The 14,873-nt window shown below is 47.0% G+C and overlaps 5 protein-coding genes across 5 annotated transcripts; 1 reads left to right on the forward strand and 4 right to left on the reverse strand.

Annotated features, from left to right (window-relative positions):
- Window positions 1–3,503: 3,503 nt before the first annotated feature.
- On the forward strand, window positions 3,504–5,181 carry GCG54_00014734 (Glycosyltransferase sdnJ; the record flags this gene model as incomplete). The annotated part of the gene is made up of 3 exons (XM_045414555.1): window positions 3,504–4,150; window positions 4,214–4,846; window positions 4,905–5,181. The coding sequence occupies 3 exons, from the start codon at window positions 3,504–3,506 to the stop codon at window positions 5,179–5,181; spliced, it is 1,557 nt and encodes a 518-aa protein (XP_045260677.1).
- Window positions 5,182–5,390: 209 nt separating this feature from the next.
- On the reverse strand, window positions 5,391–7,329 carry GCG54_00014735 (FAD-binding monooxygenase ausC; the record flags this gene model as incomplete). The annotated part of the gene is made up of 2 exons (XM_045414556.1): window positions 5,391–6,957; window positions 7,022–7,329. 2 exons carry the CDS (start codon window positions 7,327–7,329, stop codon window positions 5,391–5,393), a joined length of 1,875 nt encoding a protein of 624 aa, XP_045260678.1.
- Window positions 7,330–9,576: 2,247 nt separating this feature from the next.
- On the reverse strand, window positions 9,577–10,042 carry GCG54_00014736 (uncharacterized protein; the record flags this gene model as incomplete). Its single annotated transcript, XM_045414557.1, has 3 exons — window positions 9,577–9,687; window positions 9,735–9,810; window positions 9,870–10,042. The coding sequence occupies 3 exons, from the start codon at window positions 10,040–10,042 to the stop codon at window positions 9,577–9,579; spliced, it is 360 nt and encodes a 119-aa protein (XP_045260679.1).
- Window positions 10,043–11,017: 975 nt separating this feature from the next.
- On the reverse strand, window positions 11,018–12,343 carry GCG54_00014737 (uncharacterized protein; the record flags this gene model as incomplete). Its single annotated transcript, XM_045414558.1, has 1 exon — window positions 11,018–12,343. One exon carries the CDS (start codon window positions 12,341–12,343, stop codon window positions 11,018–11,020), a length of 1,326 nt encoding a protein of 441 aa, XP_045260680.1.
- Window positions 12,344–13,489: 1,146 nt separating this feature from the next.
- On the reverse strand, window positions 13,490–14,808 carry GCG54_00014738 (putative trans-sulfuration enzyme; the record flags this gene model as incomplete). The annotated part of the gene is made up of 2 exons (XM_045414559.1): window positions 13,490–14,539; window positions 14,593–14,808. The coding sequence occupies 2 exons, from the start codon at window positions 14,806–14,808 to the stop codon at window positions 13,490–13,492; spliced, it is 1,266 nt and encodes a 421-aa protein (XP_045260681.1).
- Between the last annotated feature and the right edge of the window lie 65 nt (window positions 14,809–14,873).

The following is a 14,873-nucleotide window of genomic DNA, read 5'->3' on the forward strand; positions in this document are numbered from 1 at the left end:
GAGTTGATAACACTGTTTACGCAGGGTTTGGGAGACGGCGAGTCAGGGGCATTGCGGGCGCTCACAGTGTTTTCCCACGGCTTACGGTGCCCTCGCACCTCGCCGCGGCAAACTCAGGGGTCGGTTGCATTTTGCCGAACGAGCGCGCCGTTCCCCGCGATGGAACGAAATATGGCACTGGACGCAGTAAAGTCAGTAAGACGTTTGACATTCAGTTGCGGCTTAGTCGCTGAGAAGAACCTGAAGCGGCAATTTCAATGCCGCAGAAAATCGTTCAGTTTGTAGCACGATGATCTCTTAAAGACACAAATCTCGACCTCAGAAGCCATTGAATGCTTCAGATGTACTGCACGTTATACATATCTAGGTTTTCAGGTTGATGGTGGGTAAAGATGGCTCCGAATTCCGACTGTAACGTCTTCAATGCGACAATCAGGGACGGCCGGATTCCGATGGTCAACATCGGCCCCACTGAAGAGGCCGGCACGGAAGCCTCCGTCAATCTCGGCGTGTGGCGGAGACTACCTAGCCGAAAGATGCTGTTTGAGATCTCGTAGTGTCTAAGAAACACCAATAGAGACAAGAAATATCATCTAAATGCCATGGTTGTGCTTGTCATATTGCATTCAGCTGCAACTTTTTATTAAATGCCCTCTCAACACTTTTTGGCGATTGTGTGGCCGTAATAATACGTCTATTATATCCTATTAACTGCCGAATAACACTAAAAACCCCAACCCACAAAAACGTCCACTTTTTCCCCTCATAGAGGCAGTATATCTAGAGATATTACTTCTCCCTATAATTTTATCCCTACTTTTATACTAAAATTATTATTTTAATTAATATTACGATAGGTTTAGATAACTTTAATACTTCTATAAGGTCTACTTTATTAGTCTAGAGCTATATTATTATTACTATCCTACTAGAGGACTTTATTATTACCTATATTTTAAAGTATACTCTAGAGCGTTATAATAATACTATAACCTAGCTTTATAAAGCCTTTAAAGTTAAAACTAGAGCTTTAGGCTTCTTCTAACCTTTTAAAGTATTATCTTAAGATACTAAGATATAGGATCTACTGAAAATATTATTAGACCTCTTCTTCTACTTTATCCCTTAGGAACTTATAGAGTAATAAACTAAGTAAATAAATAACGTACTAGTACTAAAGTCTTAGAAGTATTATTTAAGAAGCTATAATTAGTACTTTATTTCACTAGAAGAGATCTACTTATACTTTAGTATTCTTCTTTATATAGGAAGCTATATAGAAACTTTAATAGAGTAGTATTAATTTAGTTAAGCTAAAAAGGAGGATCCTATCTATTATTTCACCTAATATATCTCTTAGAACTAGTTCTAACTTCTCTTCTAGAGGCTCTATATATTTAATATAGCTAAGTTTAAAGCTACTAACCTTATAGTATTAATAGAAGGTTAAAGTTAAGGCTAAGGTTAGCTAGCTAATATAGAGATACTAAAGATATACTAATAAGTTAATAGCTAGTCTTAGTATATTTAGGAAACTAGAGATAACTTCTATTATACTAGATTAGACTTTACTATTAATAAGGCTATAGTTTAGTTTATAGGCTAGTTACTAGAGATAATAATAATTCTAAATAAGCTAACTCTAACTAGTTTTAAGGTTTAGGTTCTAGCCTAAAAAGGATACTACCTCTAGTAGCTATAGTATATATATAGTAAAGGGCTATATAGATTAGTCCTATAAGCCTAACTAGCTTAGAATAATAATACTATAAAATAGGTAGTATTAACCTTAATATAGTAGGTTATAACGACTTTTTTAACCTTACTTCTAACTAATATCTATTATATATTTCTTAATAATCTCTTTACTTCTATTTAGCTTCTCTAAGCCTTTTAGAAGGTAAATATTAAGGTTATAGGGACTTATTAGAAGGATAGAGGTATTAATAAGATCCTTATAGCTAAAAAAGAGGATAATAGTAAGGGTATTCTCTAAGGTAAAGTTTATTATATCTCTACTTTAGATAGCTAGGTATAATTATAAAACTACTACCTATATATCTTCTTATATTAATTAGTTTATTTATTACTTCTTAGGTTAATTAGTTTATTTAGAAAGATAATACCCTTATACTATTCCTTATAATAATTTATTAGGAGACCTCTAAAGTTATCTAGAAGTAGTACTAGCTTACTAGAGATTTTACTATAAAAAAGGCTATATATAAGGTCTTTAGGCTTAATATCTAGAAGGATCTTCTAATACCTATAATAATTAATAATTATAACTATAATATAAATAGTATTAATAAGAGCGATTAAATAAAGTTATACTACTTATATAGTTATCCTATTTATTATAGTAGTTAGTAGTTATTAGCTTAAAACTTCCTACTTAAAGTTATTATTATAAATACCTTCTTATTATAGCTATAGGGGTAGAGTAACTAGGATATAATTAGAAGCTAAATATAATAGTACTAAGTACTTTATACCTAGTTATTTTAGTATTTTAAGTTATTAGTAGAAACTTATAAAAAGGGTTATCCTTATAGGGCGACTAATTAATATAATAATAATTTTTTATAGTAGTATTATATATAGGGTAATTATAGGGTTAACTTCCCTTATATAGTTTATAGTAAGGTCTCTATTATAAAAAATTAAATAGTTATAGCTAAGATATCTAAGAATAACCTCACTTAGTAGCTTTATTATAAATATATAAGATCTAGCTATATTTATTATAATGTAGCTCTATATATTAAGGGAGATTACTAGTATAACTTCTATACTTAGAATATATAGAGAATAGAAGTACTAGATATCTAGCTAGTTTAATTAGGTAGAAAAAAAAGAAGGTAAGCCTCTAATTAGTACTACTCTGCGCGAGGGGTTTCTGGCGTCATTCGGCAGTTAATAGGATATATACTTATACGAAGCTGCCTATGAAACCGGATCTGGGAACTTTTCATGTGATTATCTTAGACGATTCGAAGGTGTCGAAATGTCTAATATTTCAGATACGCACGAAAATTCCCTGAAGCCTACCGGCTCTTCGCCTCTTTGCCCATCTGGTTAGGCGAGGTGTTAACCGAAATCCTTCGCGCAAGATGCCGCACTAAAGGTCTAAAGCCAACAGTCGTACGAGTAGCAGCTTTTTCGACGAATCACACATCAGCAAACCAGCGACATTGACGAATCTCACGTCAGCCTGGACAATCCGGGAAAGATCCCTGCGGCGCAGTAACGAGCTTCCACATCGATATTGATGGCTGACGAAACCCACGCCTGTGGCCGGATTAAGATGCGCACATTTCAACCCCTGGCGATTACAGCACGCTGTGTCGCAATTCGTCTAAAATATGGGCAGTGCCTCGTGTCGATAGCGAGCATTGCCGTCAAGTCTGGCGAATATATGTAGACCATCTCCCAAAATCTCTTTCTCGCGTAGCGATCCATCGCGTCGGCAATTTTTCACAAGCAACGAGGTTTTCTAAGCTATGACTGACTGGAATCAAATTTATGCGGCGGCCTTTGTGGGCATGCTAGGGGGGCTCGTTTCTGTCCACCTCAAGACTTCCAAGCGCAAGCCCCCTGCAGCAGTCCAGGGCAGGCCGGATACGATTCTCTTCGCAGTCAACACCGAATATGGTCTCTCGAACGTCCATCTCGCGACAATATTCTCGCTGCTCAAGAACCACCCAAATCTTAAGATTCACATCGCTTCTTTCCCCAGCTTTGCCTCCAAAATCGATCGTATTCGCACGTACGCAAGCAGACAGAACTCCTCGTCGAGTAATGTGGTTTTTCATGAGCTACCTGGCCCTGAGTTCGGTCCTGCGACGATGATGCCATCTGAGATGATCATTAGGCCGCCTGGCATCCGTAGCATCGACACTGTGGCGAAAGCGGTGCAGGTGTACCTTGCGCCCTGGACCGGAGAGGATCATTTACGAATGCACAATTTTGTGAGGGACCTCATCCGGGACCTGGACCCTGGTGTCATTGTTCTTGATATTTTCCTGAGGCCCGCAATGGATGCAGCCAGGAGCGAGCGGAGGCTACATGCTGTTCTCGCGCCGAATGTGCTCGCAGACATATTTGGATCAACACAACCGTGGTGCAGTGGTCTTTGGAAGTTCCCAGCGTAAGGGTGTCTGTCATTTTCTTGCTTGCAACCGGCGTGCAAACTGACAGACAATTCGAATAGCATGGGTTCCGCTCATACGTTTCCCCTCCCCTGGAGTTCCATACCTTCCAATATCTACCAAGCAGGCTGCTTCCTCTATTCTATGACATTTTGCCCAGATCAGGCGTCGAAGCAAAAGTTTTTGAACGATAATGGGCTATCCGATCCCATCTCTTACTTCAATTTTCATGACCCCCCTCTAGGCTATCTCATTTGTCAAGATACCCCCAATGCCTCTATCCCTCTCATCCGCGCCCCTCCCAACGTAACGACGACAGGACCCATCGCTATCTCAGTTGCCACAGCAGAAGAGCAAGACCCAGAACTTGCAAAGTGGATGAAGAAAGCACCGACAGTACTGATCAACCTTGGAAGTTTCTTCCGGTACGACGAGGAACGAGCTAGGGCAATGGCCGGTTCTCTGAAGGTTGTTTTGGAGCGGACTGAAGTACAGGTTCTGTGGAAGATCATGCCAAACACCGACCCCGTACTCGAAGACAATGTTTGGATGCCTCTGGTCGAGGATTATGTGAAATCGGGTAGGCTGAGAGTAGAGAAGTGGCTTTCTGCTGATCCTTTGAGTCTACTGGAGACTGGTCAAGTCATTCTCTCTGTGCATCATGGGGGAGCAAGCTCCTATCATGAGGCCGTATCGTAGGTCTTCCGTTTGAATCTCGCCTCCAGATGAAAGGCTACTGACCTGTGAATGCAGAGCTGGAGTACCACACCTTGTTGTGCCTGCTTGGCTGGATTGCTACAACTATGCAGCTCTTGCAGAGAGTTTCAAACTTGGCGTAAGAGGGAATCATAAGGCTGCTCCCGACATTTCTCAAGATGAGCTGACTGAGGCATTTTTGGCGATGCTTGATGGTGGCTCATCCTGCGTAGAGATGAGGAGCAATGCCAAGCGTCTGGCGAAGTCTATTGTTCGGCCGGGAAGAGACGTGGCTGCTGATAAAATCGCGGAACTAGCAGCCGGCGGCCATTGAATGGAGCCCTTGGAACTCGACACGAGTCCGGACGAAAGTTTTCACTTGTCCAAGAATCATTCAGCACAATTTCGTGAGCACGCCTGCTATCTTTGTATTCCAAGAGAGCCTTGGGGCTTTTACCACTTGTAACTGAGATTAAATACAAATATTTTCCGATTCTACGAGTTGCAACATGGACTATTCAAGTGTTGTAGGGGCAGAACTACTCAGACCGATGTGACTGTCAGCCCATCAAGATTGCCTTTTGTCATCCAGCCATCCAGCATCCTACGATAGTCGATGATTCCTGTTCCCCAGACCAAATTTGATACCCCCATTCCTTTTTTCAGCAGCTTAGCATTGCCAGTGAACCATCCAGGAGTGCATGGTTGCGAGAGCGCTGTCCAGCCCACACGTTCAATCATTTGTTGGACGTACCTTTCCTCGGACTCTCTGGTAACTTCAACGACCATTCTTTCGGGAATGGATGCATTCTTAGTGGCCGTGGAAATGATGTGCGCAACAACGTCCGCTGCATTCACATAGACCGACGTGATGTTTGGCGAGGTGCCCAAGTTGGAGAAAGCCGCAAAGAATAAGTTGGGAAAGCCATGGGTAGTGACACCAAACAAGGAGCCAGCTTCTCCTCCGTTCCATTTCTCGGCGATGTCTCGTCCGTCGCGACCTGTGAATGTGGACCCCGTCTGTCCGGATGGCGACCCATCTCCTGATGTTACGCTTTGAAACCCAGTGGCGAGAATCAAAAGATCCAGGGGGTATGTCTGACCTCCGTTGGCAAGAACTCCCTCGGAGGTGTAGCCCTCAATCCCTTGGCCATCTGTATCGACGAGCTCGACGTTAGGTCGATTGAAAGAAGCGAGGTAGTCTTCGTGAAAGGCAGGTCTCTTGCACCACACTCCGTACCATGGCTTCAACTTCTCGGAGACAGACTTATCCATGACTTGGTCTTCGATGTGTCTGCGAACTCGCTCGGCGCGAGGTCGATCAGTCTCAATGAGCGAAGCCAACAACTCCTCCTGGGATCCACCAGAGGGCTTCGGTGACCCAATGGCACCGGCAAAGGCATGACATTCGCTCCAGCCATCGTTGAAAAGATCCTCCTCGGGAACATCATTCGTGAGAGAGCGATTAAGGTTGTCCATTCGTTCATACTGCCAACCCTTCTTGTTCGCAACATTCGATGCCCAGGTCTCTCGGTCCGTCTCTCTCTGTCCGCGCTCTGAGACATACGTAGGCGTGCGCTGGAACACGTACAGCCTTTTTGCCCATTTTGCGACTTCAGGGACGACTTGGATTGCAGTCGCTCCAGTGCCGATAATACCGACAACCTTGTCCTTGAGGTTTGACAAGTCCGGCTTTTCTTGCGAGCCGCCGGTGTACTTGTAATCCCAACGCGCGGTATGCATTAATCGCTTGTTTTTGATGAAGCCCTGGAGTCCAGGTAGCTTAGGGAGATGCGGAGAGACGAGAAAGCCTCCAGCAGAGAAGAGGAACTGAGGCCTCACTGTCAGCTGGACAGGTTCTCTGTTGGGCCCACGGTTCTGCACCATCGACACGATCCAACGACCTGCTTTCTCATCCCACTGTTGGCTCTGAACAGTGGTTCCAAACATTCCTCGAATGTTCAGCGCACTAGCGACATTCTCCAGGTGTTGACGGATCTCACTGCCGTATGAGTATTTGTGCTTGGGAATGTAGCCTGTCTCCTCTAAAAGAGGAAGATACACGTAGCCCTCAACGTCGCACATGGCACCAGGGTATCGATTCCAGTACCTAAAACCAATCAGCTACGGCCAAATATGCCAGCGCAAACAGAGAATTGGGTGTGTATACTCACCACGTTCCGCCAAACCCGCCGGCCGTGTCTACCGCAACAAAGTCTTGAGCTTGAAAGCCGGCCTTGACGAGCCTATGAGCGAACAGCAGACAGCTGATTCCGGCTCCTATAGCAAAACCTTTGATCTCATCGCCATTCTTGAGCGGCTCTCCTTTCTCCAAGTTGTCGTAGTCAATGAAGGGATCTACTGCAAGGTCGTGCAGCTTGTGGTCGTCACGGAAGCTTGCGTACTCTTCAGCGCGGACAGCGGCAAGACGCTTTTCCCGCTCTTCGGCATACTTTCGAATCGTGGTCTCAATTGTAGTCATATTGATTGCTTTGATGGGCTTGGTGCCCAATAATCGAGAACAGCGTCTTTATAAGTAGGTGCCTGGTTGTCAAGAAAGATGAGTTTGGTGATCTTCTTCATCATTCAGTATTTCCAAAGTCATGAGTGATGTTTTATACTACACGCCTCAGATTCTGACACCTTCCAATACTGATGTATGCTCTCTAGCATTGACGAACGATCTCTACGTGCCTACGGGCAAAACCCATCGGAGAATAGTCACATATTCTCCTAGCGCGTGCACCGCTCTTACGTTCTGTTTGGGAATGAGACCCTGCCGGACGTCGCTAGCCGCGGTTCCCGTTCTGATGTGTATCGGGCTGCTGAGGTGTTCTTGGGGTTCTGTCGGAGCTCTAACAGTCTCTGAAGTTAACCCGTCCCCGTTGCTTGGCTTAACATTCAACCTATCTTTCCTCCGGTTTGAACATGAACGGGCCCAGGATCTTAGACCTCGTAGTCCGATCGGAGCGCCGCGGGACCTGTCGGTATAATGATCGTTCCACATACTCTTCGGTGTACCTTCTGGCCATGGGCGACAACTGAAAATTTGCTAAAGTCGGGTCTAGAAAATCCATCCCACTCCGGCTCATTAGTGGAAAAGATTTCAATCAGAATATCTTCGTTCCTTCTCGTCACTTCATGGAAATCCAACATTTCCGGTTATTCAACAACTTCGCCGAGAGGTTTTAGATCTAAGATACAGATGTTCAGCTTTCCATATTTAATTGAGGCGGCATAACCAGTGGCCAGCCTCTGATCCCGCTGTTAGCTGACTCCGCCCAATAATTTGACATCTGTACATGATTGTATCACTGCAATTCAATAGCTACCTATAGCAGCAGCTACAACACGACCATAGGCTTCGTGTTCTGGTGAAGCTCCGCTTGCTACCACTGAATACACCCTTGTCCGCCCTTTCTACATTAATAGCTATTGCCTATTTGATGATTGAAATTTGACCAGAACCCCTGTCGTGGCCCATTATTTCATGCCGGTGTCCCAAATGATCAGTAATCTGAAATAAGCCCTCGGCAGAAGGCCCGAACATTATGCGCCCGGTAATCGGTTTGTGCCATCTAGGGGGCATCACTTTGGCTCTTACAGACTTGTTTACCCACGCAGCATACGTCTGAGAACTCGCGTTCATTGTCACTGTCTTTTTTTTATCACTCTCGGTGCGAGCGTTTGAACCAAAATCAATGACAGGCAGTTCACCCATGGTATGGTTTGGCCCCCTGGCGTGCTGCTTTGATAAAAGGCATATGTACACAAATGGGAGACCGCAAGACAATTCAAATGACCGCTGTCGTGGTATATACTTATACAAAGTTTCACATTTGAAGGTCATCTAAGGGTCAAGTATGGCGACAGAGGAGAACATCTTCGGTGGGCTTTGCGCACAGTACTTCTTCTTGGTGTTGGTCAACTTCAAGAAGACAGAGATCACGTTTGAAAGTGCAACGTCCACATGGAAATGGCGTAATACTGACCAAAAATCACAAGCTTGACGGGACCCCACGGCGGCCGTATACGAGGCGCACGTGCGTCGTCTTTACACCATAGCGCTTACATTACCGTATGCGGGAAAGGCAGGGCGGGTCAAGCGGCTGGTAGCAATGCCCTGGACCCTTCCGTACAGTTAATTTTAGATACAAGGATATCATTGGGTTCTAGAATGTTAGGAGTGGCAACAAGTGTGCGTGCTGGGGCAATATTAAGCTTGGAAACTGGCCCCCACATTGTGCGAAGTTTGCTAGGCGAGTCTGTCTACGGGATATACCTACTCAAAAAGGCATGTCAATCGTACCATCATGTCCCACCTGCCATTTGTAGTCTCATACTTCTATCCCGCCTGTGTTCACGGAGCTTCCAGGCTTGTACGTCCATCGTTACGGCGCATTATTCTCACGTGTATCAAATGAACAAACGTGTGGTTGAAGAGCCATACATATTTTGGTCCCGGTGACATACCTTTAGAGTATCACCAAAAGCAAGTGTAATTTATAGAGGGTGAATGAGAAAACAAGACTTGAAGCTATGAGTAGGATTGCCCTTGCGATGATGAGGATGCTAGACTTGAACCGCCCAGAAATAACTCGATGCCCTTCCGCTATACGACCTAGCTCTGCCCCGTGACTTCTATCTCCCTTTTGCCTTGGTTTGCAGGTCGGTCAAATACTTGGGTATGGCGGGGTTGGAAACCAGAGGAGATTCCAGCTGGAAGGTATCAGTTGGCCCTGACGGCTGCAATCTTCACCTCAGGAGCAGTGAAGCACTGGCTGAGGACTCCTTCGGTGCCAGAGTGTCCACAGACATAGTCAGACGTGCCAGTTTGGATCTGAGCAAGATAGCGGGTGAGGCAACCCAATCCTGGATGCCAGAAACGCCTGCAGGGAAGTAGATACTGGTGGTGTACTCGGGCACAGAGCAAGAGGCTGCCGTGTTCCGGCTCATAGCATCCCTGAGTAACACTGTCAGCAGGACAGTACATATAATTCTTCGTCACCACACCCTTCTTACCATTCGACATTGCAATGGACGGTCTGGCCATTGGTGCCATCAAGCACATCAAATTCGTAAGTAAGCGTATTATTGGCCAGAGTCTTGGCGGAAACGTTGGTGATCTCAACGCCGGGGACCTCAACAGGAGCGGCAGCGGCAAGGGCCGCGAGGAAGATCGGTGCGTAGCGCATTTTGGAAAGGTGGTAGCGACTGGTGTAAAAGATATTGCAGTTAACGAGCGATGAAGAGCTTGAAAGATTGAATGCTGGTGAAGGAAGTTTAATCGTCTGCTGCCGAGTGAGAGTGTCTGATATAAATATGTACGCCGTTCCTTCATACCGTATGTCGGTAACGGAGAGTCAAATCGTGGGAGAACAATAAACTCGTATTCTAAATTGAGCTTGATGGGGTACCGAAGCATTAGGCGCCGTCTCTACGAAGGTCTCATTGTGCGAATTAGGAAAGTTATCCGCCTGCTGAAAGGAGCCAGACCATTTATTGGCTGTGACCCATCGAAGATGAGCACTGTGACCTTGTAAAGCCCTATCCTTGGTTCCAGATTCCACATGGGCAGGATTTCAATAGGGGCTTCGGGAAAACTCCACCCTTGCAGCACCAGGTATGGTTGTGGTCTAGGTATGTATCAGATGCTAACTGATTACAGGACTTCACGAGTATGGTACCACAAACACACATTTCCGCTGATGCCATGTGCGGTTGCAAATCTTCATTTGTTTTCTTTGAGGAAAAGCCAACAGCACAGGTTGCTCTCATGCAATAAATAATTACTGCGTCAAACACTCAGTCGAGTATAAGAATAGGACGACGTCGTTGGAGTTTTGGGGGTGCAGCTCTCAAGCATAGGCCCCGCTGGCTCTGTTCCATCCGCCTGCTTCGATCCCATGGCAACGTCGGAATATCGGTTCGCCTGATTGGCAGCAAACGGCACACCGCAAGTCCGAGCTTGTAGTTGGGCGTAAATAAAACCATCATTTTCTAACACAAATTCGTATAGTCCCTGCTCTGCTATAAGTGGCCATGCTTCTGATTCAATCGTAGCTTTGCGTAATAGTAAAAGAGCTCTATATTGAGCGAATACTTCATTCCACGCCTCATTGCAGAATACCTACCTTGGGCGGCCAACGCCACCAGGTTCTGCTTGACCTTTACTGCAGCGTGCTCAGCCTGGACCTTACCACTCTACCATCCTTGACAAGAGCTAGAATGGCCTCCTCAGGATTGTCCAATATCGAGATGTCATCCAACGGATTGCGCTCCATGATCAGAAGATCAGCCATGAATCCTTCCTTGACCTGGCCCAACCGGTCTTCCTGTCGGAGCAACTTCGCCGCATTGACAGTCGCACTCCTCAAGACCTCTACCGGGCTCTGCACTCGACTGCGGATGGAGAATTCCTTGCTCTGCGCAAAGTGAGTGGGCCCCAGGAGGTCAGTTCCGAAGCACACCGTAACGCCAACCTCCGTGGCCATTTTTAGCGTCGCAAGCCCGCGGTCCAGCACCTCAGTAACCTTCGCCTCGGACTCTGGTTCGAGGAAGTGTAATTCTTTGGATATGAAATGCGTAACAAGCGTCGGAGTGAGGAATGTCCCCTTTTCGGCCATCAGCTTGGCAGTTTCCAGGTCGATCAGGTTGCCATGTTCGATGCCCCTAACACCCTGCCCAATAGCCTGGCGGACGGCCTCGGTGGTGTAGCAATGGCTCGAGACATACGACTTCGCATTTGTTGCGGCAGTGACGATAGCTCTGATCTCTTCATCAGAGAACTGCAGGGAGTCAATCCGATCCGTCGGGCTAGCAACACCGCCGCCACCCATGATCTTGATAAAATCAGCCCCCTGGCGAAGCTCATCCCTCGCAACACGGAGACAGTCGGGCACTCCATCCACAATACGGCTGATACCCGATACATCACCCCCGCAGCAGGGCATAGTATCGTGGCGGCCCCGCATGTCTCCATGCCCGCCCGTCTGCGAAAGTGCCTTCCCAGAGATGAATAGGCGAGGTCCCGGGTGGATGCCTTCTTCGATCGCTTCTTTCATTGCCAAGCTTGCACCGCCGCAGTCCCGGACGGTAGTGAAGCCGCGGCCTAGCATGGATTTGAGAACATTGGGCTGGCGGATCAGGCTTTTTGTCTCGGTCATGTCGCGGTACGAGGAAAGGGATGCTGCGCCAGGGGGCACCGCAATATGAACATGGCAGTCGATGAGGCCAGGGCAGACGTATTTTCCTTGAATGTCCACAATATTATCGGGGTTAACGTCTAGCTGCTCCTCGCGGGAGGAGCCGGCCGGCTCAACAAAACCTATTCTGCCATCTGCAAGCGCGATTGAGGAGTTTTCCGAGGTGGTGCCGCTGACAGGGTCAACAATTTTGGCGTTCTTAATCAGATACGTCTTCTGGTTGGAGGGTTTCCACGGGGTGATGTATTTAGAGATATCAATTTCATCGGACTTTTGGCGAGAGGTGACCATTGTAAGCGCAAAGCGAGGGCTGGCTCTATGTTCTCTTGGAAGGAAACTTGCGTGGCACCCTTAATGTACGTAGGAACGAGCTATGATCTTCGAGCAGGAACGAAATAATGATAGGTGCATCAAGTGGTGCCTCATATCAAGATCGAGAGCTAATGGCCGGTTTATGTATTTAGAGCCACCACGACTACCGGATCGCCGGATCTGCTGCTCCAAGAGTATTGCCATGCATGCGGAATCAAACTCCTGCTATTATGGCCTGAAATGGCGCGGTATTTCCAGCAGTGTCCTGCGTTACGTAAGGCTGGTGGACGAAACCGACGGTTTGTGAAAAATGCAGTGGGGATATTGGTGAGGATGTCTCAGAGTTAGTCGCCCCGGGTTGCCGGGAGTCTCGGTGTCATGTGAATCTCGGCGAAGAGCATTCCTCACGTTCCTTCGGCTCTGATACTTTGTACTGGGTCGATACGTTCATGGAAATGCCCCTACTAGTGAGTGTCCCGATGTTTTCTTCATGCCGTGCATGCCTCTTCCCATGTTCTCCCGTTTTTGCGACCGATGGGCTCGCTCACAGCCTACAGGGAAGTCGTTTTGTCCTGTGATCAGATCGACCTCACCTATTCCACAACGTGCCTGCTCCACATCCTCGAGACATCGCGTTGTATTCCCATTTGCGGCAGAGAATCGACACATCTTACCCGAAACGTTTTCTATTCCCCAGACTGACCCAACAGGGGACGTTGAACTTGTTCGGGAGTAGTTAGGCGAGTTCACAACCGTCTTGACTGGCTCTAGTCTGGCCTGTACCTGAACACAATTCAACTAGGATCGCACGTGGTTTGTGAGCCTTTGGAGTTAGATCATTGTCACAGTCACAGCACGTGGAACTGTACACGGTCAGCATGGAAACTTAGGAAATGGTTGAGACCAGCGTTTTTAGATAGGTTGCTCGCCCAAGTTTTGCAACGCCCGTCAATAAAACACGAGTTGCCTGGAAATATCGGGAATTGAGACACCAGGATAATACTTTTTGGAGAAGCGATATAGATCTGGGCAACGACGATTCGCATATGCTAGATCAATACATGCTAATCTAGTGATTCCTTCTCTTTTGCTTCATCAGTACTACTTCTCTCGATATAGATGCAATCATGAAGAGGCATCCAGTGGAAACTCCTTCAACAGAACTTCCATACCCTGAACCAAATCCGCCTTCAGATCCTCCATATCCTCCACTCCACAGCTCACTCGGAGCAGTCTTTTGTCGCAACCAGAGTCGCTCATAGACCGCCATTCCATTAAACTCTCCACGCCTCCTAAGCTTGTTGCATGCTGGAATACATACATTCGGCCCGGCATTCTCTTTGCATGTTCGGGACTCTTCATTGTCAAACTAAACACAGCGCCAAAGCCACCGGGCATCTGGTTCTGAAGCCAGCCATCGCTAAGAGCGTCCGTTTGCAAAGAGGCATGTCGAATCTCGGCAACAGCTTGGTTAACCGCCGATCCGGATCGATGCATCTCTTGGAGCAGCCAGGTGACCAGGTTTGTGCAGGTCTGCGACTGCCGGGTCACGCGAAGTTGAAGAGTGCGTACGGATCGGATACCGAGCCATCCTTCGAAGCTGCCCATAACTGAGCCAATGATTTGGCGCTCCTTGTAAAGAGTATCGACCCAGCCTTCCTTGACACGATCCTGACGGACGACAAGGATACCGCAGAGCATGTCAGAATGACCACCAATATACTTTGTGCCGCTGTGCATTACAACATCGGCTCCGAGTTGAAGTGGATCTTGGAGCGGAGGCGGCGCGAATGTTGCGTCAACACTGAGGTAAGCCCCGGCCGCGCGAGCCTTCTCGCTGTAGTAGGCAAGGTTGGCTGCCTCGCCGGTAGGGTTGAGTGGCGTCTCAACATGAACGATGTCATCGGCTTGAAGTTGATTCAGGTCCTCCAGGGTCAGCTTTTTGACTCCGGTCAACTTGGACATGATTTCAATGACTCCATGGACGCCGTGGTAGCCTTGACCGATGAAAACACGTTTGGGGTTGAGGCAGACCATCAATGCATGGAATGCTGAGAGACCACTAGAATAAGTGACAACATGCCCCCCGAAGACATTTCGCAAGATCATCTCGAGTCGACTCGTGTTTGGGTTAGTGTATCGTGAGTAGACGTGAGAGTCCTCGGGAGCGTTGGGCTGTTTCGTCAGTTACTGGCGCAAGGAAAGTGTTGATTCACCGCGAGACTCACGTCTGTGTTGTCGCCCTGCTTCAGGTCCTCTGCGTCACGAGCGTAGCGATAGTTTACCGCAACTTGCATTCCTGGCGCGATGGCACGGTGAGGGGTGAAGAAATCGTCCGAATGCACAGCACGCGTAGCCATAGACATGTTAGGGAGGGCATGATTAAGTGCGTCCGCGGTCAGCACCCAATTGGTGGGCGCCTTGCTGTTCTGGTGAGATGCCATGGTGAGTTGAATGGAGGTAGTGTGAAGTCGGAAAACCGAGCAGCAGCGTGCTGGGGAAAGATTGA

The sequence above is a fragment of the Colletotrichum gloeosporioides genome (assembly GCF_011800055.1).
Source record: "Colletotrichum gloeosporioides strain Lc1 chromosome Unknown consensus_66, whole genome shotgun sequence".
NCBI classification, from domain to species: Eukaryota; Fungi; Ascomycota; class Sordariomycetes; order Glomerellales; family Glomerellaceae; genus Colletotrichum; species Colletotrichum gloeosporioides.